The 27,800-nt window shown below is 45.8% G+C and overlaps 2 protein-coding genes across 2 annotated transcripts; both read left to right on the top strand.

Annotated features, from left to right (window-relative positions):
* The first annotated feature begins 13,782 nt into the window (after positions 1–13,782).
* On the top strand, positions 13,783–15,839 carry LOC126912092 (uncharacterized). Its single transcript, XM_050702451.1, has 2 exons — positions 13,783–14,217; positions 14,325–15,839. The coding sequence occupies exons 1-2, from the start codon at positions 13,783–13,785 to the stop codon at positions 15,837–15,839; spliced, it is 1,950 nt and encodes a 649-aa protein (XP_050558408.1).
* A 3,283-nt stretch (positions 15,840–19,122) lies between these two features.
* On the top strand, positions 19,123–26,319 carry LOC126912091 (uncharacterized). Its single transcript, XM_050702450.1, has 2 exons — positions 19,123–19,127; positions 25,650–26,319. Exons 1-2 carry the CDS (start codon positions 19,123–19,125, stop codon positions 26,317–26,319), a joined length of 675 nt encoding a protein of 224 aa, XP_050558407.1.
* The last annotated feature ends 1,481 nt before the right edge of the window (positions 26,320–27,800 follow it).

Raw genomic sequence — 27,800 nt, 5'->3', positions numbered from 1 at the left:
GAAAAGTCGTAGCTGCGATTGAACAGTCGTTGCATATCAACAAAAGTTGCATCTGAACAGTAGTTATTTCGTCTAAACATTCGTAGTTAAGACCGAAAAGTCATAGTTGCGACTACACAGTCGCAGTTGCGACTAGACAGTCGCAGTTGCGACTAGACAGTCGCAGTTGCGACTAGACAGTCGCAGTTGCGACTAGACAGTCGCAGTTGCGACCGAAAAGTCGTAGTTGCGATTGAACAGTCGTTGCATATCAACAAAAGTTGCATCTGAACAGTAGTTATTTCGTCTAAACATTCGTAGTTAAGACTGAAAAGTCAAAGTTGCGACTGTACAGTCGCAGTTGCGACTAAAAAGTCGCAGTTGCGACTAGACAGTCGCAGTTGCGACCGAAAAGTCGTAGTTGCGATTGAACAGTCGTTGCATATCAACAAAAGTTGCATCTGAACAGTAGTTATTTCGTCTAAGCATTCGTAGTTAAGACTGAAAAGTCAAAGTTGCGACTGTCTAGTCGCAGTTGCGACTATACAGTCGCAGTTGCGACGTTATGGTCGCAGTTGCGACTAGACAGTCGCAGTTGCGACTAGACAGTCGCAGTTGCGTCTAAAAAGTCGTAGCTGCGATTGAACAGTCGTTGCATGTCAACAAAAGTTGCATCTGAACAGTAGTTATTTCGTCTAAACATTCGTAGTTAAGTCTGTGGCGCGGCCTGAAGCGCCAATATATTTATTCATAGCAACGCGCATCTCAACGAGCCACGGTTCATCGTGATGTTCTAGGCGTCAAGAATTGACGTATAATTGTTATGAAGATACCCCCTCTACAAATTATTAGTTTTATATTCATTCACCGTCACATTACGCTGTTCACATCAGCTCCATGTAATTTTCAAGTTTTTTCAAGTATACACACGTTAAATCAAGTTCCCGGGTTTTATTTACGTCTAGAATAGGACCCTCTTATGTTTCACAAGCAAACATAAATTGGCGACCGTGACAGGACACGGATTTCATCAAAGTTAAAATCGACGAGTCACTACTCCCCATAGTCAGGAGGACGTGCCTCAATCGAGGTTGAAGATCGTCAGGAGCGGCGGCTAAGCTACAGCACGACTTAGTCACGACCACGGCAGCAACCTTCAAGAGATAAGTGTCCTAATCCTTTGTTCCTTTGCATAATTAAAATTTCCACAATCGCAATAATATTGCCTCCACCGTCTAAATCTTGTAAGGTACAAAGGTCACTCATTGTATTTATCGTTGAAAGTCGTTTAAACGTAGATGTTTGATACATAGATTGCCTATTAACGATTAAATATAAACTATAATTCGTTATAAACCTATAATTCGTTCCGCAACATTAGATTTTTGGTTCGTACAGTTATATTCCCGAATTTATTATCATTTCATTGAATAACTTCAAGGTTTTAGTCCATTCAATTTCCCAATTTTAGCACATTAGTGTTTCTTGTTTTTCATCCGCTTCGCCGACAATTCCAGGATTGGCGTCGGAACACGGCCCTGCCTGCAGTTCGAGCGATCTGCAGTGTGGAACCGGTTTCTTCGCCGCAACTGTCGCCGAGCTGACGGGAGTGAAGTAACGATAACAACTAATTAGTGATTGTAAACAAAGTGCAGCTAAGTGGACAAGTTTTTATTTATTTGTTTGCATTAAAACATTACAATGACCACTGAGTCAGACAAACACAGTATCAAGTTTAGAGAATTAAGTTTGAAACGTAGTTCTATTAAAGGGCAAATAACAAAGTTTAAAAATTACTTATCATCTTTAGAATCGGTACAACTATCTAGTATACAACTAGTCGAGTTAACATTAAAGTTAAGTAAGTTTGAAAGTTTGTCTAACAAGTTCGATGATCTTCAAACTGAAATTGAAGTTTTAAATCATAAAAATTTAGATTCAGAGATCGATGAGCGTGATAGCATTGAGCAAGATATTATTTTATGTATAGCTACGGCAAAGACTGTTATTGAAGACGCGAATAATCAAGCTGAAGCGCGTCGAAAGTCTTCAGACTTCTCGTGCCATCACCCTCATAATCATAGCCCTGAGCCTGCTGGTTTTAAGTTGCCACGTATCGAGATTTCTAAGTTTAACGGAGCATATTTTCGCTGGCTTGAATTTCGTGATACTTTTCAGGCGTTAGTGCATAATAACGAGCGTATTTCTGATATTCATAAATTTCATTATTTAATCTCATATCTGGAAGGAGATGCTGCTCGTATCATTTCAAACCTTGAAGTTTCATCATCAAATTATAAAGAGGCCTGGTCTTTATTATGTGCGCGGTATGACAACAAGAGGTTGCTCATTAATTATCATTTGTCTGAATTAATTAATATAAAACCGATCATCAATGAATCCGAAAGATCATTACGATTTTTAGCGGACCATGTAACAAAAAACTTACGAGCACTTGCTAACCTGGGTCGACCCACCGATAAGTGGGACGATATCATCATATTTATGATGACATCCAAGTTAGATAGTCACAGTTTAATGAAGTGGGAAGAGTTACAAAATACATTTGATGCTGACGATGATCTGCCAACTTTAACTCAATTTCATAGATTTTTAACGGACCGTGCTGGGGTATTGGAAGCAATCAACCGAAGTAAAACCGACAGTACTAATAGAATGCCCAGAGAAATATCGCGTCCTAGCCAGAGTTCTCAAAATCAATCCCATGCAAATAATAAACAAACATGCAAACAATATAATAACTTCAACAACAAAAACAATAAGTCATACGTTAAATCTTTTATTAGTAATCAACAGAGACAAAAGGGAATTAATTGCGTCGTTTGTAATGAGTCACACAAACTGTATTCATGCCCTACATTTAAAAACAAAAGTGTTAGTGAAAGATTGGCTGATGTTCAGAAATATAATCTGTGTCATAATTGTTTGAGAGAAGGCCATCAAGCAGCGGACTGCACATTGGGACCTTGTATTTTTAAAGAATGCAATGAACGACATAATTCGCTTCTGCATCAATCGCGTGCGGTTCTATCAACGAACTCCGCTGAAGTTCTTTCATCATTTTCAGAGCCATACACAGATCATGTATTTCTGTCCACCGTCGTCATCGAAGTGTCGAACCCGCTCACCAACGCCACAGAGAAGGTACGCGCTCTCTTGGACTGCGGCAGTCAATCTTCACTCATCACTAAAGCCCTGAAACATAAATTACAATTAGATACAAATCAAACAAATGAAATAAATATTATAGGTATAGGCAATAACTTATGTCATAAGGTTACAGAATCATGTAAAATCACACTTAAATCAATGAACAATCCATACAGTGTTACCTTATCCTGTTTGGTGCTTGATGAACTAACAGGAGAGCTACCTAGGGCTCCTATTAACATTAAACATATTAAATTACCCGACTACATGAAGTTGGCCGACCCTAGCTTTAACGTACCAGCAAAGGCAGACGTTATTCTCGGGGCGGATATATTTTGGGATGTTGTAGGTTCGGAACAATACTCCCTGGGTCCCAAGAACCCAAAATTAATAAGCTCAAAATTTGGCTGGCTCGTAGCTGGTCCCATGTTTTCAAGTTATTCGAAATATATTCAATGCAATCATTCAAGTAGTTCAAACAAGTCATACAAATCTGACTCAATTGCAAATATTGAGCAGAATTTAAGTAATTTTGGGAGGTCGAAGAACTTCCCCAAAGGATCAGCCTTTCCCCAAGTGAAAGGTTGTGTGAAGAACACTTCATAGCAAATACCACACGCTTAAGTTCAGGTAGGTTTTGCGTTAAGCTACCCTTGCTTGACAATCCTAATACTCTCGGTGATTCATATAATTTGGCTAAAATACGATTACTGAATTTGGAAAAACGATTTCGTAAAAATCCAGAACTCAAAACACAATACACAGAATTTATTAATGAATACGCTAAATTAGGTCATTTATCTCAATCGCCTATTGCAAAACCTACTCCAAATTATTTCTTATGTCATCATGCAGTATTTAAGGAAGAAAGTGAGTCTACCAAAATTCGAGTAGTGTTCGACGGTTCCGCCCCCACTTCCTCTGGCCGCTCACTTAATGATATCCTAATGGTAGGCCCTAATAAGCAAAATTCTCTTTTCTCCATTCTGATCAGGGCGAGACAATACAAGTTTCTGCTCACGGGATACGTCGAAAAGATGTTCCGCCAGGTGGCGTGTCACACTGATGATCAAAATCTACAACTGATCTTATGGAGAGAAGATGAGTCGCAGCCAATTAAAACCCATAAATTAAATACCGTCACTTACGGTACAGCAAGTGCGAGTTATTTAAGTACGCGATGCCTGTGGCAGGTCGGAGAAGAATGTGGGGACGAATTCATCAAATCTATACTACAAAACGACTTTTATGTGGATGATCTCATCACGGGATCTGATAATGCAGACGAGCTGCAAAGGCATTAAATTCAGCATGTTTTCCTTTGCGGAAATATAAAAGCAATTTGACAAGCATTTTGCATGATAGCACCCACATTCAGCAGAATAAATTAATTACAAGTGAATCGTGAAATATGAGCAACCTCGGATTGGGATGGAATCCTTCTACGGATAACCTACATTTTCCAACCAAACCCTTGACAGTTAGTGGTAAATTAACAAAGCGAATCATAATGTCAAATTCGTTAAAAATATTTGATCCGCTAGGATTATTAAGTCCGTCGATAATCATACCTAAAATTATGCTGCAAAAATTGTGGCTTCTTAAAATAGATTGGGACGACCCTGTTCCCCAAGACATTCAAGAATCTTGGGACGACTTTGTAAATAATTTACATTCTCTAGCTAAGTTCCAAATTCCAAGATACGTTAGTTGCGACAACGCAAAAATTATTGAAATACATGCATTCAGCGATGCATCACAATGCGCCTACGGTGCTTGTGTTTATGTCAAATCTGTAAACCAAAATAATGAGGTCAGTATTAAATTGTTATGCGCAAAATCTAAGGTTGCACCTTTGAAGCCGGTAACGATTCCTCGTTTGGAACTCTGCGCTGCGTTGCTCGCTGCTAGATTGACCAGGACAGTTTGTAGTGCTATACGATACCAATATTCTCGCGTAGTCCATTGGTGTGACAGCAGCGTGGTCCTCGCCTGGATTCACAGTGTACCTAGAAATTTAAAAACATTTGTAGCAAATCGTATAGGTGAAATCGTAGAAATTACACAGCCATCATCATGGAGATACGTACCCACTTCAGAGAATCCAGCTGATCATATTTCAAGGGGTGTTAATCCAAGTCAGCTGGAAACGTTAAACTTATGGTGGAATGGTCCATGTTTTTTGTACCAAGATGAGTGAGGTTGGCCTTCATTAAATTTAAATATTGCAAGTAAAGTAGACTTACCTGAAATGAAGACTAATTTACACACTACTATTGTTGAGCAGTTAATTAACTTTGAAAATTATTCATCATTTACTAAACTTCAACGCGTAATAGCATTTGTGAAAAGATTTATTTATAATTCTAAAAACCCACATGTAACACGTATTGGCTTTTTAACAACAGATGAATTAAATCAGTCTTTCTATAGTCTCTGTTTTATGGCTCAACAACAAACATTTTCAGTGGAGTACAAACTGTTGAAACAAAACAAACCGTTAAGCGCTAAATCCAAAATTTTACCGTTATCACCATTTCTTGATAACAATGATTTGATTAGAGTTGGTGGCAGAATTCAAGCTTCTGATTTTCCCTATGAAAGAAAGCATCAAATACTTCTTGACTCTTCTCATTATTTAACTAAATTATTCTTTCGCAAAGAACATGTGCGTCAGATGCACGCCGGACCACAGCTTTTACTAGCTACCGTTCGAGAAACCATTTGGCCTATCAACGGTCGTCATCTGGCTCGTCGCACAGTACACAACTGTACAACATGTAGACGAGTGCAAGGAAAGACCCTGCAACCCAAAATGGGGAATCTTCCTGCACAGCGTATTACCGTCAACTTTCCCTTCGTTTCAGTTGGCCTGGATTTCGCTGGCCCGTTCTTTATCGTTAACCGAAGAGGACGAGGAGCGAGACTGACAAAATGTTACTTGTGCTTATTCATTTGCATGCGCTACAAGTGCATACATTTAGAAGCAGTAGGTGGCCTATCCAGGGATGACTTTTTAATGACTTTAAAACGATTTATCGCACGACGAGGCAAGCCAGCGGAAATATTCTCCGATAACGGTCGTAATTTTGTAGCAGCGGCTAAGGAGCTAGGATCATTTTTAAAAATACATAACCACTTGTTTTCTGACTTCGCTGCACAAGAAGGTATAAAATTTAATTTCATTCCTGCTTACTCCCCTCATTTCGGCGGCATTTGGGAATCAGGCATCAAATCCGCAAAACACCACGTAAAACGCGTTATAGGCAATCTTCACCTGACCTTTGAAGAATTGCAGACTTTATTTGCGTAAGTAGAGGCAATATTAAACAGTCGGCCCTTATGTCCCAATGACTTCCTTCCCCTCTCTCCTGGGCACTTTCTCATAGGGAGAGCGCTAACTTTGTTCCTGTCTCCACAAATAGAAGAGGTGGATCCCAATAAGCTAAAGCGGTTTCAGAGATTGGAACAAATTAGACAGCATTTTTGGCGTCGTTGGCAAAATGAATATATTAATGAACTAGCTTTTGCCCGCGACTTCGTTCGCGTGGAATAGTGACTTCCGGCAAATTTTTGGTTTTAACCACATAGTTCCCGATCTCGCGGGATTTCTTCAAAAATGAGATGTGGAAGATATTCCAGGGAACTCTTCAAAAATCAACATAATGAGCTCTGCGTTTGAATTTAATAGATATATACTCACTTAGGGCATTGAAAAAATAGTTTAAAAACGGACTTAAACTAACTTAAAACTAAAGAAAGCTACGAATTACGAATTTATAACAATTAAAAAAGAAACTATATTACAACCTATCCTCTATGCTATAATAACCAAGCTTAAACTAAATAATTTAAAAGAAACGACTTAAATCTAATCTAATTCTAATTAATTTATAAATTAGACTTACAATTTTATTAAAAAAACTAACTACAGTAACTACTAATAATCGATATCAAACTAAACCTACGTTAAATAGTTTAACCAAAAAACCAGGAAAACCCAACAAATAAACTTATTAATTGACAAATACAACGAAACCAATTTAGAATATACGAAACAGCAGGACCACTACAGACAAATAATCATACGACTGATAATACACTTTTTCTACGATAGTACCGAAGCGCTCGGCCGATACCCAACCAAATGAATGTAACGAAACCATAGCGCGATCTATTTCGATCCCAACGCCATCTATCGAGGATAAAGACAACTTGGATTATTTATTTATACTCCGTTCGGGCATTTTCTTTGTACTAAAAGTTTAATTATATTGATATTATTTTTTTCATACCTTTTTACTATTTATTTACTTTTTTTCGATGAATTAAAACAATAACATGAACCGAAGTCGTGTAACGATCGACATAGAATTATCTATACTCCGTTAGAGCATTTTCTTTGTACTAAATGTTTTATTATATTGATATTATTTTTTTCATACCTTTTTACTATTTATTTACTTTTTTTCGATGAATTAAAACAATAACATGAACCGAAGTCGTGTAACGATCGACATAGAATTATTTATAAATAATTTTTTTCTTATTTTTATTTTTTGATTTTTGAAATAAAAATATATCTATGTCCTTTCTAAGGTTCTAAACTATATCTGTACCAAATTTCAACCAAATCCGTCAAATAGTTGCGGAGATTAATGGTATAAGCATAGAATGTTCGACGTGATTCTTTAATTTGACATAACTTTTTTATTTATGAACTGATTGACATGAAACAAACACTAAATGTAAATTTAAGCATCCCACAATATATTCGTGAAAACCGCATCCAACTCGGATCAGCCGTTTCTGAGATTAGCGCGCACAGACGAACAGACAAACAGACAAACAGACAAACAGACAAACAGACAAACAGACAAACAGACAAAAAAAAAGTTAATTACATTTTTGGGTTCGACATCGACATAACAATAACCCCTGCTATTTTTTTTATTTTTATTTTCAATGTACAGACAGCACTTTTCTACGATTTTATTATATGTATATATAATAGATTACAAAGAAGACAGAAATGGTTAAAGGATACTCCACAACTCAAGGTGGATGACTTAGTCCTGATCAAGGAAGAAAACTTGCCACCGCTGTGTTGGAGACTAGGAAGAGTCACGAAATTGTTTCCGGGACCCGATGGAGTGATACGAGTGGCAGATGTAAGGACTTCAACCAACTGCCTTCGACGAGCTTTGGTACGCTTGTGTCCCCTTCCTGGTCCAGAAGAAGAGGTCTCTATTGAAAGAGAAGCCTTTCAAAGGGGGGAGCATGGCGCGGCCTGAAGCGCCAATATATTTATTTATAGCAACGCGCATCTCAACGAGCCACTGTTCATCGTGATGTTTTAGGCGTCAAGAATTGACGTATAATTTTTTTGAAGATACCCCCTATACAAATTATTAGTTTTATATTCCTTCACCGTCTCATTACGCTGTTCACATCAGCTCCATGTAATTTTCAAGTTTTTTCAAGTATACACACGTTAAATCAAGTTCCCGGGTTTTATTTACCTCAAGAATAGGACCCTCTTATGTTTCACAAGCAAACAGTCTGAAAAGTCAAAGTTGCGACTAGACAGTCGCAGTTGCGACTAAAAAGTCGTGGCTGCGATTGAACAGTCGTTGCATGTCAACAAAAGTTGCATCTGAACAGTAGTTATTTCGTCTAAACATTCGTAGTTAAGATTGAAAAGTCAAAGTTGCGACTGAACAGTCGCAGTTGCGACTACATAGTCGCAGTTGCGACTACACAGTCGCAGTTGCGTCTAAAAAGTCGTAGATGCGATTGAACAGTCGTTGCATATCAACAAAAATAGCATCTGAACAGTAGTTATTTCGTCCAAACATTCGTAGTTAAGTCTGAAAAGTCAAAGTTGCGACTGAACAGTCGCAGTTGCGACTATACAGTCGCAGTCGCGACTAAATAGTCGTAGGTGCGATTGAACAGTCGTTGCATATCAACAAAAATTGCATCTGAACAGTAGTTATTTCGTCTAAACATTCGTAGTTAAGTCTGAAAAGTCAAAGTTGCGACTATACAGTCGCAGTTGCGACTAGACAGTCGCAGTTGCGACTAAAAAGTCGTAGCTGCGATTGAACAGTCGTTGCATGTCAACAAAAGTTGCATCTGAACAGTAGTTATTTCGTGTAAACATTCGTAGTGAAGTCTGAAAAGTCAAAGGTGCGACTGAACAGTCGCAGTTGCGACTACACAGTTGCAGTTGCGACTAGACAGTCGCAGTTGCGACTAAAAAGTCGTAGCTGTATTGAACAGTCGTTGCATGTCAACAAAAGTTGCATCTGAACAGTAGTTATTTCGTCTAAACATTCGTAGTTAAGTCTGAAAAGTCAAAGTTGCGACTGAATAGTCAAAGTTGCGACTGAACAGTCGCAGTTGCGAGTACACAGTCGCAGTTGCGACTAGACAGTCGCAGTAGCAACTAAAAAGTCGTAGCTGCGATTGAACAGTCGTTGCATATCAACAAAATTGCATCTGAACAGCAGTTATTTCGTCTAAACCGTCGTAGTTATGTCTGAAAAGTCAAAGTTGCGACTAGACAGTCGCAATTGCGACTAGACAGTCGCAGTTGCGACTAAAAAGTCGTAGCTGCGATTGAACAGTCGTTGCATATCAACAAAAGTTGCATCTAAACAGCAGTTATTTCGTCTAAACATTCGTAGTTATGTCTGAAAAGTCAAAGTTGCGACTAGACAGTCGCAATTGCGAATAAACATTCGTAGTTGCGACTAAATAGTCGTAGATGCGATTGAACAGTCGTTGCATATCAACAAAAATAGCATCTGAACAGTAGTTATTTCGTCCAAACATTCGTAGTTAAGTCTGAAAAGTCAAAGTTGCGACTGAACAGTCGCAGTTGCGACTACACAGTCGCAGTTGGGACTAAAATGTCGTAGCTGCGATTGAACAGTGGTTGCATATCAACAAATGTTGCAACTGAACAGTAATTATTTCGTCTAAACATTCGTAGTTAGGTCTGAAAAGTCAAAGTTGCGACTGAACAGTCGCAGTTGCGACTACACAGTCGCAGTTGCGACTAAAAAGTCGTAACTGCGATTGAAAAGTCGTTGCATATCAACAAAATTGCATCTGAACAGTAGTTATTTCGTCTAAACATTCGTAGTTAGGTCTGAAAAGTCAAAGTTGCGACTGAACAGTCGCAGCTGCGACTACACAGTCGCAGTTGCAACTAAAAAGTCGTAGCTGCGATTGAACAGTCGTTGCATGTCAACAAAAGTTGCATCTGAACAGGAGTTATTTCGTCTAAACATTCGTAGTTAAGTTTGAAAAGTCAAAGTTGCGACTGAACAGTCGCAGTTGCGACTAAAAAGTCGTAACTGCGATTGAACAGTCGTTGCATATCAACAAAAGTTGCATCTGAACAGTAGTTATTGCATCTAAACATTCGTAGTTAAGTTTGAAAAGTCAAAGTTGCGACTGAACAGTCGCAGTTGCGACTAAAAAGTCGTAACTGCGATTGAACAGTCGTTGCATATCAACAAAAGTTGCATCTGAACAGTAGTTATTGCATATAAACATTCGTAGTTAAGTCTGAAAAGACAAAGTTGCGACTAGACAGTCGCAGTTGCGACTAAAAAGTCGTAGCTGCGATTGAACAGTCGTTGCACGTCAACAAAAGTTGCATCTGAACAGTAGTTATTGCGTCTAAACATTCGTAGTTAAGTCTGAAAAGTCAAAGTTGCGACTGTCTAGTCGCAGTTGCGACTATACAGTCGCAGTTGCGACGTTACAGTCGCAGTTGCGACTAGACCGTCGCAGTTGCGACTACACAGTCGCAGTTGCGTCTAAAAAGTCGTAGCTGCGATTGAACAGTCGTTGCATGTCAACAAAAGTTGCATCTGAACAGTAGTTATTTCGTCTAAACATTCGTAGTTAGGTCTGAAAAGTCAAAGTTGCAACTGAACAGTCGCAGTTGCGACTACACAGTCGCAGTTGCGACTAGACAGTCGCAGTTGGGACTAAAAAGTCGTAGCTGCGATTGAACAGTCGTTGCACGTCAACAAAAGTTGCATCTGAACAGTAGTTATTGCGTCTAAACATTCGTAGTTAAGTCTGAAAAGTCAAAGTTGCGACTGTCTAGTCGCAGTTGCGACTAGACAGTCGCAGTTGCGTCTAAAAAGTCGTAGCTGCGATTGAACAGTCGTTGCATGTCAACAAAAGTTGCATCTGAACAGTAGTTATTTCGTCTAAACATTCGTAGTTAAGATTGAAAAGTCAAAGTTGCGACTGAACAGTCGCAGTTGTGACTACACAGTCGCAGTTGCGACAAGACAGTCGCAGTTGGGACTAAAAAGTCGTAGCTGCGATTGAACAGTCGTTGCATATCAACAAAATTGCATCTGAACAGTAGTTATTTCGTCTAAACATTCGTAGTTAGGTCGGAAAAGTCAAAGTTGCGACTGAATAGTCGCAGTTGCGACTACACAGTCGCAGTTGCGACTACAAAGTCGTAACTGCGATTGAACAGTCGTTGCATATCAACAAAATTGCATCTGAACAGTAGTTATTTCGTCTAAACATTCGTAGTTAGGTCTGAGAAGTTAAAGTTGCGACTGAAAAGTCAAAGTTGCGACTGAACAGTCGCAGTTGCGACTACACAGTCGCAGTTGCGACTATACAGTCGCAGTTGCGACTAAAAAGTCGTAGCTGCGATTGAACAGTCGTTGTATATCAACAAAAGTTGCATCTGAATAGCAGTTATTTCGTCTAAACATTCGTAGTGAAGTCTGAAAAGTCAAAGTTGCGACTGTCTAGTCGCAGTTGCGACTATACAGTCGCAGTTGCGACTAGACAGTCGCAGTTGCGTCTAAAAAGTCGTAGCTGCGATTGAACAGTCGTTGCATGTCAACAAAAGTTGCATCTGAACAGTAGTTATTTCGTCTAAACATTCGTAGTTAGGTCTGAAAAGTCAAAGTTGCGACTAGACAGTCGCAATTGCGACTAGACAGTCGCAGTTGCGACTAAAAAGTCGTAGCTGCGATTGAACAGTCGTTGCATATCAACAAAATTGCATCTGAACAGTAGTTATTTCGTCTAAACATTCGTAGTTAGGTCTGAAAAGTCAAAGTTGCGACTGAACAGTCGCAGTTGCGACTACACAGTCGCAGTTGCGACTACAAAGTCGTAACTGCGATTGAACAGTCGTTGCATATCAACAAAATTGCATCTGAACAGTAGTTATTTCGTCTAAACATTCGTAGTTAGGTCTGAGAAGTTAAAGTTGCGACTGAAAAGTCAAAGTTGCGACTGAACAGTCGCAGTTGCGACTACACAGTCGCAGTTGCGACTAGACAGTCGCAGTTGCGACTAAAAAGTCGTAGCTGCGATTGAACAGTCGTTGCATATCAACAAAAGTTGCATCTGAATAGCAGTTATTTCGTCTAAACATTCGTAGTGAAGTCTGAAAAGTCAAAGTTGCGACTGTCTAGTCGCAGTTGCGACTATACAGTCGCAGTTGCGACTAGACAGTCGCAGTTGCGTCTAAAAAGTCGTAGCTGCGATTGAACAGTCGTTGCATGTCAACAAAAGTTGCATCTGAACAGTAGTTATTTCGTCTAAACATTCGTAGTTAGGTCTGAAAAGTCAAAAATGTGACTAAACAGTCGCAGTTGCGACTACACAGTCGCAGTTGCGACTAGACAAAGTTGCGTCTAGAAAAGTCGTATTTGCGATTGAACAGTCGTTGCATATCAACAAATGTTGCAACTGAACAGTAGTTATTTCGTGCAAACATTCGTAGTTAAGACTGAAAAGTCAAAGTTGCGACTGCACAGTCGCAGTTGCGACAGAACGGTCGCAGTTGCGACTGAACAGTCGCAGTTGCGACTACACAGTCACAATTGCGACTAAAAAGTCGTAGCTGCGATTGAACAGTCGTTGCATGTCAACAAATGTTGCAACTGAACAGTAGTTATTTCGTTTAAACATTCGTAGTTAAGACTGAACAGGTTAGGTTAGGTTAGGTTAGGTTAGGTTAGGTTAGGTTGGGGTGCGGTGCCAGAAGACCTCCCCGTGGTGCACCCTGGGTACAGGTGATAGTCCCCCTGACGGGGGCGATAGTGTTGGAGTGACTATTACCTGTAGCAGACTTCTGGACAGGGCGGGCGAACCCGAGATGGGTTCTGGAAGCGGCGGGCTACACATAGCCCGCGCTACCGAGGGTCGTTTCTCCGCCCGTCTCTCTGAACCTAGCAGAGAGCGTGGCGGAGAGGCAAGGGCGGTGCTCGTTGCGCACTTACCCTGCCAACTAGTAGCATTGGGACACAGGCTGTCCTCGACTGCAACTGCCGATATCGTAATCCGGGAAGAGGTCATGGTCATGTTTTATGACTCCTAACGGGACGAGGGTCTTGGCTTGATTGCCCGGACCGCGAGGAAGATAACCTCTATAAAAAATTCCTTCAATACCAAGTTCTGGTGCGCGGCGAGGGTATGCGTGGCTGAGGAGTAGTGTCAGTCTTGAGCGCACCCCCAGCTGGGGGACCGGTGGACCCCCCAGTTGGGAACAAATGTACACTTACCCAGGTACAGGGGGCACTGCCTGGGTGGACCGTTTATTTCCCCCATACTCGTGGGACTTGTATGGATTTAAATCAAACACCACCAACAGAAGAGGAGGAGAGGGCAGGTGAGCTCAGCTCGCCTGCAGCTGCAGCGGAGCTGCATGCAGAAAGCGGCGAAAATCGCTCGCGTAGGACGTCTTCCACCAGGAAGCGTCCAGTTAATAAGTCATCCGACGAGGAAGGCCTGCCGGCTCCTAAGTTGCCGACCTCGAGGAGGGGACGACGGCAAACAAGAGAGGCGAGTGCTTCGCAGCCGCGGAGGGATAGGCACGGGCGTTTCGTGCGCTCCGATACCCCGGCGGCTAGCGAGGTAGAGAGTGACATTGGGGTCACTATAGAGGACCCATGTGATGGCGGTGAAAGCACTGCCTCACTGGGGAGCTCAAAGGCGGATCTCAATGCCGCCAAAAGGGAGCAGCGCAAAGCCGTCGCGGCCGACGAAGTGTCGGAAATGGCCCGACGCGCTCGCGAGCGGCGAGCCGCTTTGGCAGCGGAAGGGGAGAGCCATCTGCGGTGGCCTTGAGCCAGTTGGCTCTTGATGGGGTGGACTTGGTCCTAAAGGTTGCCACCAAGTCCGGCAGCCTGAAGGGCACATTCACCCGTGGGTTAAAAGAGGCTGCCGCAGATATCAAGGAGGCGGTTGCCCTCCTCCTCAATAGGACGACCTCTGACGAGGTCGCCAAGTTACGGGAGGAAAACAGTCGCCTCCGTAACGACCTTGACGACCTTCGGCGGCAAGTCGCTGAGTTAAGCTCTCAGCAGCGACCCGCGGCTGATGATGCCGTACCTGCTCCTGCACCGCCGCCGCAACCCAATAGCCTTCGCACCGACGAAGAGGTCGAGCGCATTGTCCGGCTCTGCATGCTCCAGTGCGGGAGCATGGTCAATGCTCGGCTGGAAGCGATCTCTCGTCGTCTTCCAGCCGAAACCCTCCGCCCTCCTCTAGCCGCCGATGCGCGGAGGACTGAGGAGCGGCCGAGACCAGGGCCTCCAGTAGAGAAGCCGGCGGAAGGAGCCCCTCTGCGCGGCCAGCCCACGTCTGCCGGGTCCAAGGGCGAGACTTGGGCGAAAGTCGTGGGCCGCAAGAAAGCCCGCAAGGCCGTCAAAAAGGCCGCAGCAGCCGCACGCGTCCCCGGTAGGACCGCTAAAGCGGCTGCGCAGCCTGCACAGCAGACTACCAGAGGCGGACGCAAAGGACCAAAGATACGTGCCCCGCGCTCCGAGGCTGTTACGCTTACGCTACAGCCGGGGGCCGCGGAGCGTGGCGTAACGTACCAGTCTGTCATTGCCGAGGCCAAGGCCAAGATCAAACTACCCGATCTTGGCCTCGAGTCCGTCACCCTCAGACAGGCTGCCACGGGTGCGCGGCTGTTCAAGGTGCCAGGTGCTGTAAGCGACAGTGCCAAAAAGGCGGACGCTCTGGCCGCCAAAATTAGGGAGGTCCTCAATCCGGAGGACGTCCGGGTCTCCAGGCCAATGAAAACCGCAGAGCTGCGGATTGCTGGTTTGGACGACTCCGTGACCACCGAGGAGGTGGTGGCGGCCGCTGCCCGAAGTGGTGAGTGTCCGCCAGACAATGTGCGGGCCGGCGATATACGCGCTGACGCCTCTGGACTCGGCGTGGTCTGGATTCGGTGCCCCGTGGCGTCAGCGAAGAAAATCGCTGAAAGTGGCAGGTTGCTGATTGGCTGGGTTGCAGCGCGGGTAAAACTGCTGCAGCCCCGGGCTCTGCAGTGCTTCCGGTGCCTGGAGAAGGGGCACGTCCGGGCAAAATGCACCGCCGAGATCGACCGTAGTGATCTTTGCTATCGCTGCGGTCAGCCCGGCCACAAAGCGACCCAGTGTTCCGCAGCGCTCAACTGCAGCCTTTGCTCGGCTGCAGGGAAACCGGCGGGACACAAAGTGGGCGGAGGGGCCTGTGGTGCACCCGCCACCAACAAGGCCCAAACGAGGAGAAAAAAGAACAAGAAGAGGAGCTCTAAGCCTGCCGGGGAAACCTCGCCACCCCCGCAGGCCAGTAACTCCGCGGCCGACTCCCGGTCCAGGACTGTTGCCGAGGGAATGGACTGTCAATAATGGCACAACTCCATTTCCTCCAGGGCAACATCAACCACTGTGCCAGAGCTCAGGACCTCCTAGTCCAGAGCATTGCAGAGTGGTCGATTGACGTCGCTGTGGTCGCCGAGCCATACTTCATCCCTGCCCGTGACAACTGGTTGGGATGCGCTGATGGTTTGGTGGCCATTATTGGCGGGACTCTGATCGACCCGTCTCGTGGCCGCGGCTGGGTTGCTGCGGTCTCGGGCGGCATCGCCATTGTGGGGGCGTATTTCTCCCCCAACAAGAGTCTCGCCGACTTCGAGAGTTTCCTTGTCGAGCTGGGCGCCGTCGTAGGTCGCCATCACCCTCGTCCCGTTCTGGTACTGGGTGATCTCAACGCCAAGTCATCGGCATGGGGATCTCCAGTCACTGACCCCCGGGGCGAGGTGCTAGAAGAGTGGGCGATCACGACTGGTTTGGTCGTCCTGAATCGGGGTTCGGAATATACCTGCGTGCGGCAGCGGGGCGGGTCGATAGTGGACGTCTCGTTTGCTAGCCCCTCTGCCGCCGGCCGAGTCCGCGACTGGCGTGTCGCTGTGGAGGTGGAGACGCTATCGGACCACCGATACATCCGGTTCGACGTCTCTGCCCGGACCGCGAGCGGCCGCCAATCAACAGCCCCGATTAACGACGGCCCGCGCTGGGCGCTCAAGCGCATCGACAGGGAAATACTCGAAGAAGCTGCCTTAGTCCAGTCCTGGAACTGGGAGTCGACGACGACCGGCCCCGTCGACGTCGAGGCGATGGCACTGCGATTTCGCGGGGCGATGACGCAAATTTGTGACGCGTCCATGCCCCGCGTCCGCCCACAGTCCGCAAGGCGCCAGGTGTACTGGTGGACGGACGAGATCGCGCAATTGCGCGTAGCGTGTGTCGCGGTTCGCCGCCGGTACACCCGATACCGGAGACGACGACGACGGGATCCCGTCGAGGAGGACGCGCTGTACCAAGCGTACCGCACGTCCAAGGAGACTCTGTGGCGGGCCATCGCCGACTCAAAGTCGCGTGCCAGGGAGGAGCTGCTTGGGTCCCTAGATAGGGATCCGTGGGGACGCCCCTACCGCTGGGTACGGGGCAAGTTGCGTCCATGGGCACCCCCACTAACCCAAAGCATGGATCCACAGTTGTTGGAGGCGGTGGTATCGGCTCTCTTCCCTGAGCGAGCTGAGTACGTTCCCCCGGCGATGGCTCCGCCCTCAGCCACAGACTCTCCAGCAGAGGAGAGCACCGACGTCCCCGAGGTGACGCAAGCAGAGATGAGAGCGGCCGTGTTGCGACTCCGGGCAAAGAACACGGCGCCCGGACCCGACGGAGTTCCTGGACGTGCTCTCGTCCTTGCTCTGAAGGAGCTAGAGCCCCAGCTGAGAGGGATCTTCACAGCATGTCTCGGGCAGGGTCAGTTTCCCAGTGTGTGGAAGGAGGGGAAGCTGGTTCTGCTGAGGAAGGAGGGGCGCCCAGCGGACTCGCCGTCCGCGTACCGGCCCATAGTGCTGCTCGACGAGGCGGGCAAACTTTTCGAGCGCATTATCGCGAATCGCCTCGTCAGCCACTTGTGCAGAGAGGGGCCGAACCTGGACGACAACCAGTTCGGGTTTCGTCAGGGGCGCTCCACCATAGACGCCATCATGCGCGTGAGGACCCTGGCGGAGGAGACGGTGTCCCAGGGTGGGGTGGTGCTGGCGGTGTCTCTCGACATCTCCAACGCATTTAACACCCTACCCTGGAGTTGTATTAGGGAGGCACTAAGTTACCATCGCGTGCCTTCCTACCTCCGCCGCACAGTAGGGGCTTTCCTAGAGGGTAGATGCGTCATATATCGGGGACGTGACGGTGCAGGTCGGCACCTCGTATCTTGCGGTGTTCCACAGGGATCGGTCTTGGGACCGCTCCTGTGGAACATCGGCTATGACTGGGTGTTGCGAGGCGAACTCCCGCCGGGCGCTGACTTGACGTGCTATGCGGATGACACGCTAGTGACTGCCCGGGGAGCTCGCACAGGGAAGCGACGTTGAAAGCTACGGCTGCGGTGTCACAGGTGGTGAACCGCATCCGGCGCCTGGGCCTGGAGGTGGCCCTGAACAAGTCGGAGGCCATGGTGTTTCATGGCCCCCGGCGTGCGCCGGCGCCGGGATCGCACATCGTGGTCAGCGGGGCCCGCATAGCTGTCGAGTCTACCATGAAATACCTGGGATTGGTGCTCGACAGCCGATGGGAATTCGGGCCTCACTTCCGGCGACTGGCGCCCAAGCTGATGGGCGCTGCGGGCGCGCTTTCAACGTTGCTTCCCAACTTGGGGGGCCCGAGCGCCGCCTGTAGGCGGTTGTACGTGGGAATCGTGCGATCCATGGCCCTGTATGGGGCCCCTGTTTGGGCAATGGACCTGACGGCCAACACCCTCGCCATTCTGCGTAAACCGCAGAGGGCGATGGCCGTCAGAGTCGTCCGCGGGTATCGCACGATTTCCTACGAGGCGGCTTGCGTTCTGGCCGGATCCCCGCCCTGGGACCTAGAGGCGAAAGTACTCGCGTCATTGTATCGATGGCGCGAGGAAGAGCGCGCACGGGGCTCGACGCCGATTCAGCGGCAGATCGAGCGACGCCGAGAAGAGCTCCGTCAGATCTTGGTGGCGGAATGGCGGCAAAGGCTTCTGCGCCCTACCGCCGGCCTCGCTACCGTCGAGGCGATCCGGCCAGTACTCGACGACTGGCTCGGGAGGAAGCACGGCTCCCTGTCGTTCAGGGTGACGCAGGTGCTATCTGGGCACGGATGCTTCGGCAAGTACCTGTGCCGCATAGACAGGGAGCCGGACGCTCGGTGCCACCACTGCGTCCATTGCGGGGAGGACACGGCGCAACACACGCTCGCCGAGTGTATAGCTTGGGAGGAGCAGCGCCGTGCCCTCACAAACGAAATAGGAGGCGATCTGTCGCTGCCGGCCGTCGTACGCAAGATGGTCGACAGCGCGGAGTCGTGGGACGCGGTGGTGTCCTTCTGCGAGGACGTGATGTCGCAGAAGGAAACTGCGGAGCGGGAGAGGGAGATCACGACTCCCCTCCCCGCCCGCAGTAGGCGCACCGGGCGCAGGAGAAGGGCGGACAACGCCCTCTTCCAGCCCCCATGAATGGGTCCAGGGGCGCGGGACTTGGGGAAGTCCCCGCCCCCTATTCCATAGACCCGAGGTGATGGCGTGCGCGGGTGTCGGCGCGCGCCTCCGAGACGATGCACGGGGTAGTCCAAACTTACCTACCCCGTGCAAGAGATGAGGTCAGGGCGGACCTGGCCGGCATGTGATGTGGGGCTGCGGACGAATCTGGACTCCCGCGCCCCCCCCCACGATCACGTGCTGAGTAGACACCGGGGGGTTTTAGCCGGTAAGAGTCCGGCATACCCCTCCGCCTTTCCCCGGGCGGAGGAAGTCCATGAGGATTTCCCCCGACAAAAAAAAAAAAAAAAAAAAAGGTTAGGTTAGGTTAGGTTAGGTTAGGTTAGGTTAGGTTAGGTTAGGTTAGGTTAGGTTAGGTTAGGTTAGGTTAGGTTAGGTTAGGTTAGGTTAGGTTAGGTTAGGTTAGGTTAGGTTAGGTTAGGTTAGGTTAGGTTAGGTTAGGTTAGGTTAGGTTAGGTTAGGTTAGGTTAGGTTAGGTTAGGTTAGGTTAGGTTAGGTTAGGTTAGGTTAGGTTAGGTTAGGTTAGGTTAGGTTAGGTTAGGTTAGGTTAGGTTAGGTTAGGTTAGGTTAGGTTAGGTTAGGTTAGGTTAGGTTAGGTTAGGTTAGGTTAGGTTAGGTTAGGTTAGGTTAGGTTAGGTTAGGTTAGGTTAGGTTAGGTTAGGTTAGGTTAGGTTAGGTTAGGTTAGGTTAGGTTAGGTTAGGTTAGGTTAGGTTAGGTTAGGTTAGGTTAGGTTAGGTTAGGTTAGGTTAGGTTAGGTTAGGTTAGGTTAGGTTAGGTTAGGTTAGGTTAGGTTAGGTTAGGTTAGGTTAGGTTAGGTTAGGTTAGGTTAGGTTAGGTTAGGTTAGGTTAGGTTAGGTTAGGTTAGGTTAGGTTAGGTTAGGTTAGGTTAGGTTAGGTTAGGTTAGGTTAGGTTAGGTTAGGTTAGGTTAGGTTAGGTTAGGTTAGGTTAGGTTAGGTTAGGTTAGGTTAGGTTAGGTTAGGTTAGGTTAGGTTAGGTTAGGTTAGGTTAGGTTAGGTTAGGTTAGGTTAGGTTAGGTTAGGTTAGGTTAGGTTAGGTTAGGTTAGGTTAGGTTAGGTTAGGTTAGGTTAGGTTAGGTTAGGTTAGGTTAGGTTAGGTTAGGTTAGGTTAGGTTAGGTTAGGTTAGGTTAGGTTAGGTTAGGTTAGGTTAGGTTAGGTTAGGTTAGGTTAGGTTAGGTTAGGTTAGGTTAGGTTAGGTTAGGTTAGGTTAGGTTAGGTTAGGTTAGGTTAGGTTAGGTTAGGTTAGGTTAGGTTAGGTTAGGTTAGGTTAGGTTAGGTTAGGTTAGGTTAGGTTAGGTTAGGTTAGGTTAGGTTAGGTTAGGTTAGGTTAGGTTAGGTTAGGTTAGGTTAGGTTAGGTTAGGTTAGGTTAGGTTAGGTTAGGTTAGGTTAGGTTAGGTTAGGTTAGGTTAGGTTAGGTTAGGTTAGGTTAGGTTAGGTTAGGTTAGGTTAGGTTAGGTTAGGTTAGGTTAGGTTAGGTTAGGTTAGGTTAGGTTAGGTTAGGTTAGGTTAGGTTAGGTTAGGTTAGGTTAGGTTAGGTTAGGTTAGGTTAGGTTAGGTTAGGTTAGGTTAGGTTAGGTTAGGTTAGGTTAGGTTAGGTTAGGTTAGGTTAGGTTAGGTTAGGTTAGGTTAGGTTAGGTTAGGTTAGGTTAGGTTAGGTTAGGTTAGGTTAGGTTAGGTTAGGTTAGGTTAGGTTAGGTTAGGTTAGGTTAGGTTAGGTTAGGTTAGGTTAGGTTAGGTTAGGTTAGGTTAGGTTAGGTTAGGTTAGGTTAGGTTAGGTTAGGTTAGGTTAGGTTAGGTTAGGTTAGGTTAGGTTAGGTTAGGTTAGGTTAGGTTAGGTTAGGTTAGGTTAGGTTAGGTTAGGTTAGGTTAGGTTAGGTTAGGTTAGGTTAGGTTAGGTTAGGTTAGGTTAGGTTAGGTTAGGTTAGGTTAGGTTAGGTTAGGTTAGGTTAGGTTAGGTTAGGTTAGGTTAGGTTAGGTTAGGTTAGGTTAGGTTAGGTTAGGTTAGGTTAGGTTAGGTTAGGTTAGGTTAGGTTAGGTTAGGTTAGGTTAGGTTAGGTTAGGTTAGGTTAGGTTAGGTTAGGTTAGGTTAGGTTAGGTTAGGTTAGGTTAGGTTAGGTTAGGTTAGGTTAGGTTAGGTTAGGTTAGGTTAGGTTAGGTTAGGTTAGGTTAGGTTAGGTTAGGTTAGGTTAGGTTAGGTTAGGTTAGGTTAGGTTAGGTTAGGTTAGGTTAGGTTAGGTTAGGTTAGGTTAGGTTAGGTTAGGTTAGGTTAGGTTAGGTTAGGTTAGGTTAGGTTAGGTTAGGTTAGGTTAGGTTAGGTTAGGTTAGGTTAGGTTAGGTTAGGTTAGGTTAGGTTAGGTTAGGTTAGGTTAGGTTAGGTTAGGTTAGGTTAGGTTAGGTTAGGTTAGGTTAGGTTAGGTTAGGTTAGGTTAGGTTAGGTTAGGTTAGGTTAGGTTAGGTTAGGTTAGGTTAGGTTAGGTTAGGTTAGGTTAGGTTAGGTTAGGTTAGGTTAGGTTAGGTTAGGTTAGGTTAGGTTAGGTTAGGTTAGGTTAGGTTAGGTTAGGTTAGGTTAGGTTAGGTTAGGTTAGGTTAGGTTAGGTTAGGTTAGGTTAGGTTAGGTTAGGTTAGGTTAGGTTAGGTTAGGTTAGGTTAGGTTAGGTTAGGTTAGGTTAGGTTAGGTTAGGTTAGGTTAGGTTAGGTTAGGTTAGGTTAGGTTAGGTTAGGTTAGGTTAGGTTAGGTTAGGTTAGGTTAGGTTAGGTTAGGTTAGGTTAGGTTAGGTTAGGTTAGGGTAGGTTAGGTTAGGTTAGGTTAGGTTAGGTTAGGTTAGGTTAGGTTAGGTTAGGTTAGGTTAGGTTAGGTTAGGTTAGGTTAGGTTAGGTTAGGTTAGGTTAGGTTAGGTTAGGTTAGGTTAGGTTAGGTTAGGTTAGGTTAGGTTAGGTTAGGTTAGGTTAGGTTAGGTTAGGTTAGGTTAGGTTAGGTTAGGTTAGGTTAGGTTAGGTTAGGTTAGGTTAGGTTAGGTTAGGTTAGGTTAGGTTAGGTTAGGTTAGGTTAGGTTAGGTTAGGTTAGGTTAGGTTAGGTTAGGTTAGGTTAGGTTAGGTTAGGTTAGGTTAGGTTAGGTTAGGTTAGGTTAGGTTAGGTTAGGTTAGGTTAGGTTAGGTTAGGTTAGGTTAGGTTAGGTTAGGTTAGGTTAGGTTAGGTTAGGTTAGGTTAGGTTAGGTTAGGTTAGGTTAGGTTAGGTTAGGTTAGGTTAGGTTAGGTTAGGTTAGGTTAGGTTAGGTTAGGTTAGGTTAGGTTAGGTTAGGTTAGGTTAGGTTAGGTTAGGTTAGGTTAGGTTAGGTTAGGTTAGGTTAGGTTAGGTTAGGTTAGGTTAGGTTAGGTTAGGTTAGGTTAGGTTAGGTTAGGTTAGGTTAGGTTAGGTTAGGTTAGGTTAGGTTAGGTTAGGTTAGGTTAGGTTAGGTTAGGTTAGGTTAGGTTAGGTTAGGTTAGGTTAGGTTAGGTTAGGTTAGGTTAGGTTAGGTTAGGTTAGGTTAGGTTAGGTTAGGTTAGGTTAGGTTAGGTTAGGTTAGGTTAGGTTAGGTTAGGTTAGGTTAGGTTAGGTTAGGTTAGGTTAGGTTAGGTTAGGTTAGGTTAGGTTAGGTTAGGTTAGGTTAGGTTAGGTTAGGTTAGGTTAGGTTAGGTTAGGTTAGGTTAGGTTAGGTTAGGTTAGGTTAGGTTAGGTTAGGTTAGGTTAGGTTAGGTTAGGTTAGGTTAGGTTAGGTTAGGTTAGGTTAGGTTAGGTTAGGTTAGGTTAGGTTAGGTTAGGTTAGGTTAGGTTAGGTTAGGTTAGGTTAGGTTAGGTTAGGTTAGGTTAGGTTAGGTTAGGTTAGGTTAGGTTAGGTTAGGTTAGGTTAGGTTAGGTTAGGTTAGGTTAGGTTAGGTTAGGTTAGGTTAGGTTAGGTTAGGTTAGGTTAGGTTAGGTTAGGTTAGGTTAGGTTAGGTTAGGTTAGGTTAGGTTAGGTTAGGTTAGGTTAGGTTAGGTTAGGTTAGGTTAGGTTAGGTTAGGTTAGGTTAGGTTAGGTTAGGTTAGGTTAGGTTAGGTTAGGTTAGGTTAGGTTAGGTTAGGTTAGGTTAGGTTAGGTTAGGTTAGGTTAGGTTAGGTTAGGTTAGGTTAGGTTAGGTTAGGTTAGGTTAGGTTAGGTTAGGTTAGGTTAGGTTAGGTTAGGTTAGGTTAGGTTAGGTTAGGTTAGGTTAGGTTAGGTTAGGTTAGGTTAGGTTAGGTTAGGTTAGGTTAGGTTAGGTTAGGTTAGGTTAGGTTAGGTTAGGTTAGGTTAGGTTAGGTTAGGTTAGGTTAGGTTAGGTTAGGTTAGGTTAGGTTAGGTTAGGTTAGGTTAGGTTAGGTTAGGTTAGGTTAGGTTAGGTTAGGTTAGGTTAGGTTAGGTTAGGTTAGGTTAGGTTAGGTTAGGTTAGGTTAGGTTAGGTTAGGTTAGGTTAGGTTAGGTTAGGTTAGGTTAGGTTAGGTTAGGTTAGGTTAGGTTAGGTTAGGTTAGGTTAGGTTAGGTTAGGTTAGGTTAGGTTAGGTTAGGTTAGGTTAGGTTAGGTTAGGTTAGGTTAGGTTAGGTTAGGTTAGGTTAGGTTAGGTTAGGTTAGGTTAGGTTAGGTTAGGTTAGGTTAGGTTAGGTTAGGTTAGGTTAGGTTAGGTTAGGTTAGGTTAGGTTAGGTTAGGTTAGGTTAGGTTAGGTTAGGTTAGGTTAGGTTAGGTTAGGTTAGGTTAGGTTAGGTTAGGTTAGGTTAGGTTAGGTTAGGTTAGGTTAGGTTAGGTTAGGTTAGGTTAGGTTAGGTTAGGTTAGGTTAGGTTAGGTTAGGTTAGGTTAGGTTAGGTTAGGTTAGGTTAGGTTAGGTTAGGTTAGGTTAGGTTAGGTTAGGTTAGGTTAGGTTAGGTTAGGTTAGGTTAGGTTAGGTTAGGTTAGGTTAGGTTAGGTTAGGTTAGGTTAGGTTAGGTTAGGTTAGGTTAGGTTAGGTTAGGTTAGGTTAGGTTAGGTTAGGTTAGGTTAGGTTAGGTTAGGTTAGGTTAGGTTAGGTTAGGTTAGGTTAGGTTAGGTTAGGTTAGGTTAGGTTAGGTTAGGTTAGGTTAGGTTAGGTTAGGTTAGGTTAGGTTAGGTTAGGTTAGGTTAGGTTAGGTTAGGTTAGGTTAGGTTAGGTTAGGTTAGGTTAGGTTAGGTTAGGTTAGGTTAGGTTAGGTTAGGTTAGGTTAGGTTAGGTTAGGTTAGGTTAGGTTAGGTTAGGTTAGGTTAGGTTAGGTTAGGTTAGGTTAGGTTAGGTTAGGTTAGGTTAGGTTAGGTTAGGTTAGGTTAGGTTAGGTTAGGTTAGGTTAGGTTAGGTTAGGTTAGGTTAGGTTAGGTTAGGTTAGGTTAGGTTAGGTTAGGTTAGGTTAGGTTAGGTTAGGTTAGGTTAGGTTAGGTTAGGTTAGGTTAGGTTAGGTTAGGTTAGGTTAGGTTAGGTTAGGTTAGGTTAGGTTAGGTTAGGTTAGGTTAGGTTAGGTTAGGTTAGGTTAGGTTAGGTTAGGTTAGGTTAGGTTAGGTTAGGTTAGGTTAGGTTAGGTTAGGTTAGGTTAGGTTAGGTTAGGTTAGGTTAGGTTAGGTTAGGTTAGGTTAGGTTAGGTTAGGTTAGGTTAGGTTAGGTTAGGTTAGGTTAGGTTAGGTTAGGTTAGGTTAGGTTAGGTTAGGTTAGGTTAGGTTAGGTTAGGTTAGGTTAGGTTAGGTTAGGTTAGGTTAGGTTAGGTTAGGTTAGGTTAGGTTAGGTTAGGTTAGGTTAGGTTAGGTTAGGTTAGGTTAGGTTAGGTTAGGTTAGGTTAGGTTAGGTTAGGTTAGGTTAGGTTAGGTTAGGTTAGGTTAGGTTAGGTTAGGTTAGGTTAGGTTAGGTTAGGTTAGGTTAGGTTAGGTTAGGTTAGGTTAGGTTAGGTTAGGTTAGGTTAGGTTAGGTTAGGTTAGGTTAGGTTAGGTTAGGTTAGGTTAGGTTAGGTTAGGTTAGGTTAGGTTAGGTTAGGTTAGGTTAGGTTAGGTTAGGTTAGGTTAGGTTAGGTTAGGTTAGGTTAGGTTAGGTTAGGTTAGGTTAGGTTAGGTTAGGTTAGGTTAGGTTAGGTTAGGTTAGGTTAGGTTAGGTTAGGTTAGGTTAGGTTAGGTTAGGTTAGGTTAGGTTAGGTTAGGTTAGGTTAGGTTAGGTTAGGTTAGGTTAGGTTAGGTTAGGTTAGGTTAGGTTAGGTTAGGTTAGGTTAGGTTAGGTTAGGTTAGGTTAGGTTAGGTTAGGTTAGGTTAGGTTAGGTTAGGTTAGGTTAGGTTAGGTTAGGTTAGGTTAGGTTAGGTTAGGTTAGGTTAGGTTAGGTTAGGTTAGGTTAGGTTAGGTTAGGTTAGGTTAGGTTAGGTTAGGTTAGGTTAGGTTAGGTTAGGTTAGGTTAGGTTAGGTTAGGTTAGGTTAGGTTAGGTTAGGTTAGGTTAGGTTAGGTTAGGTTAGGTTAGGTTAGGTTAGGTTAGGTTAGGTTAGGTTAGGTTAGGTTAGGTTAGGTTAGGTTAGGTTAGGATACAATAACCACGCCTTTAATTACGACGTGAGAATCTTCACGGACGGCAGCAAGATCGAGGGCAAAGTCGGTGCGGCGCTATCTTTGTGGGATAGTGCCACCGAAATTAAGTCGAAGAAACTTGTACTGCCGTCCTACTGCACCGTGTACCAGGCGGAACTGTTGGCACTACAGAGAGCAGCCGGGGAGGCGCTCAACAGCGAAAAAACCACGTTCGGCATATTCAGTGACTCGATGGCGGCGCTGCAAACTGTCGCCAACCCTACCTCCCCCCATCCTCTGGCAGTGGAAACAAGAAACGCTCTCCGCCACTGCGCCTCCCAGAATAAGAGAGTTTCCTTGTTCTGGATAAAAGCCCACGCAGGTTTGGAGGGAAATGAAAGGGCCGACTACCTGGCGAAGGAAGCAGCGCTGCGATCGAAGAGGAGGCCGGATTATGACCGATGCCCCGTCTCATTCGTCAGAGGGAGAATCCGTATGGACACGATCAGCGAGTGGGACGCGAGGTATAAATCCGGTGACACCGCCTCAGTCACAAAGTTATTCTTCCCCAGTGCAGCCGCGGCGTATAGCACTGTAAGGAAAATTGAGACCAGCAGCATCACCACCCAGCTGTTCACCGGGCACGGTGGATTCTCCGAATACTTGTATCGTTTCAAGCTTCGGGGAGTCCATCGTGTGTCTGCGACTCCGCCGTGGAGGAGACTGTCCCGCACGTGATATTCGCGTGTCCAGTGTACGCGCGTGCCAGACATGAGGTCGAACAGCGCCTGGAAGGAGAGAAGTTTAGTCCACAAGACATTCACGAGCATATGAAGAAGGCCAAGACGAGAAATGTAGTACTTGACTTCTGTAAACATGTCATCAGTCAAGTAATTGCAAAAAACAAAACATAGCAAAAAAAAAAAAAAAAAAAAAACTTAAGACATTATTATTCTGATTGTGATAACAAATAATAAAATTATACTATACTCAACTAACACTAGTAATATTATATCAATTGTTAAGAAAGAAACTACTTTGTTACTTACTCTGCACTTTGTAAAGAAAGAAATGTTAAAAATGTTATTTATGTAAACACAGGCCTTGACCATGTCAGGGGTTTCGGAAACAGCAGGAGGGTTTTTAGCCGGTAAGAGTCCGGCAGTACTCACACCTCTCTACTAGTGGGGAGGTGTGAGTCTCCATGAGGATTTTCCCTCCTGCTGTATAATATATAAAAAAAAAAAAGACCTAACCTGACCTAACCTGACCTTTTTTTTTTTTTTTTTTTTTGTCGGGGGGAAATCCTCATGGACTTCCTCCGCCCGGGGAAAGGCGGAGGGGTATGCCGGACTCTTACCGGCTAAAACCCCCCGGTGTCTACTCAGCACCGTCTCGGGACTACCCCGTGCATCGTCTCGGAGGCGTGCGCCGACACCCGCGCACGCCATCACCTCGGGTCCATGGAATAGGGGGCGGGGACTTCCCCAAGTCCCGCGCCCCTGGACCCATTCATGGGGGCTGGAAGAGGGCGTTGTCCGCCCTTCTCCTGCGCCCGGTGCGCCTACTGCGGGCGGGGAGGGGAGTCGAGATCTCCCTCTCCCGCTCCGCAGTTTCCTTCTGCGACATCACGTCCTCGCAGAAGGACACCACCGCGTCCCACGACTCCGCGCTGTCGATCATCTTGCGTACGACGGCCGGCAGCGACAGATCGCCTCCTATTTCGTTTGTGAGGACACGACGCTGCTCCTCCCAAGCTATACACTCGGCGAGCGTGTGTTGCGCCGTGTCCTCCCCGCAATGGACGCAGTGGTGGCACCGAGCGTCCGGCTCCCTGTCTATGCGGCACAGGTACTTGCCGAAGCATCCGTGCCCCGATAGCACCTGCGTCACCCTGAACGACAGGGAGCCGTGCTTCCTCCCGAGCCAGTCGTCGAGTACTGGCCGGATCGCCTCGACGGTAGCGAGGCCGGCGGTAGGGCGCAGAAGCCTTTGCCGCCATTCCGCCACCAAGACCTGACGGAGCTCTTCTCGGCGTCGCTCGATCTGCCGCTGAATCGGCGTCGAGCCCCGTGCGCGCTCTTCCTCGCGCCATCGATACAATGACGCGAGTACTTTCGCCTCTAGGTCCCAGGGCGGGGATCCGGCCAGAACGCAAGCCGCCTCGTAGGAAATCGTGCGATACCCGCGGACGACTCTAACGGCCATCGCCCTCTGCG

Source organism: Spodoptera frugiperda, chromosome 22 (genome assembly GCF_023101765.2).
Source record: "Spodoptera frugiperda isolate SF20-4 chromosome 22, AGI-APGP_CSIRO_Sfru_2.0, whole genome shotgun sequence".
In the NCBI taxonomy this organism is placed as follows: domain Eukaryota; kingdom Metazoa; phylum Arthropoda; class Insecta; order Lepidoptera; family Noctuidae; genus Spodoptera; species Spodoptera frugiperda.
This window is presented reverse-complemented; position numbering and strand designations above follow the sequence as displayed.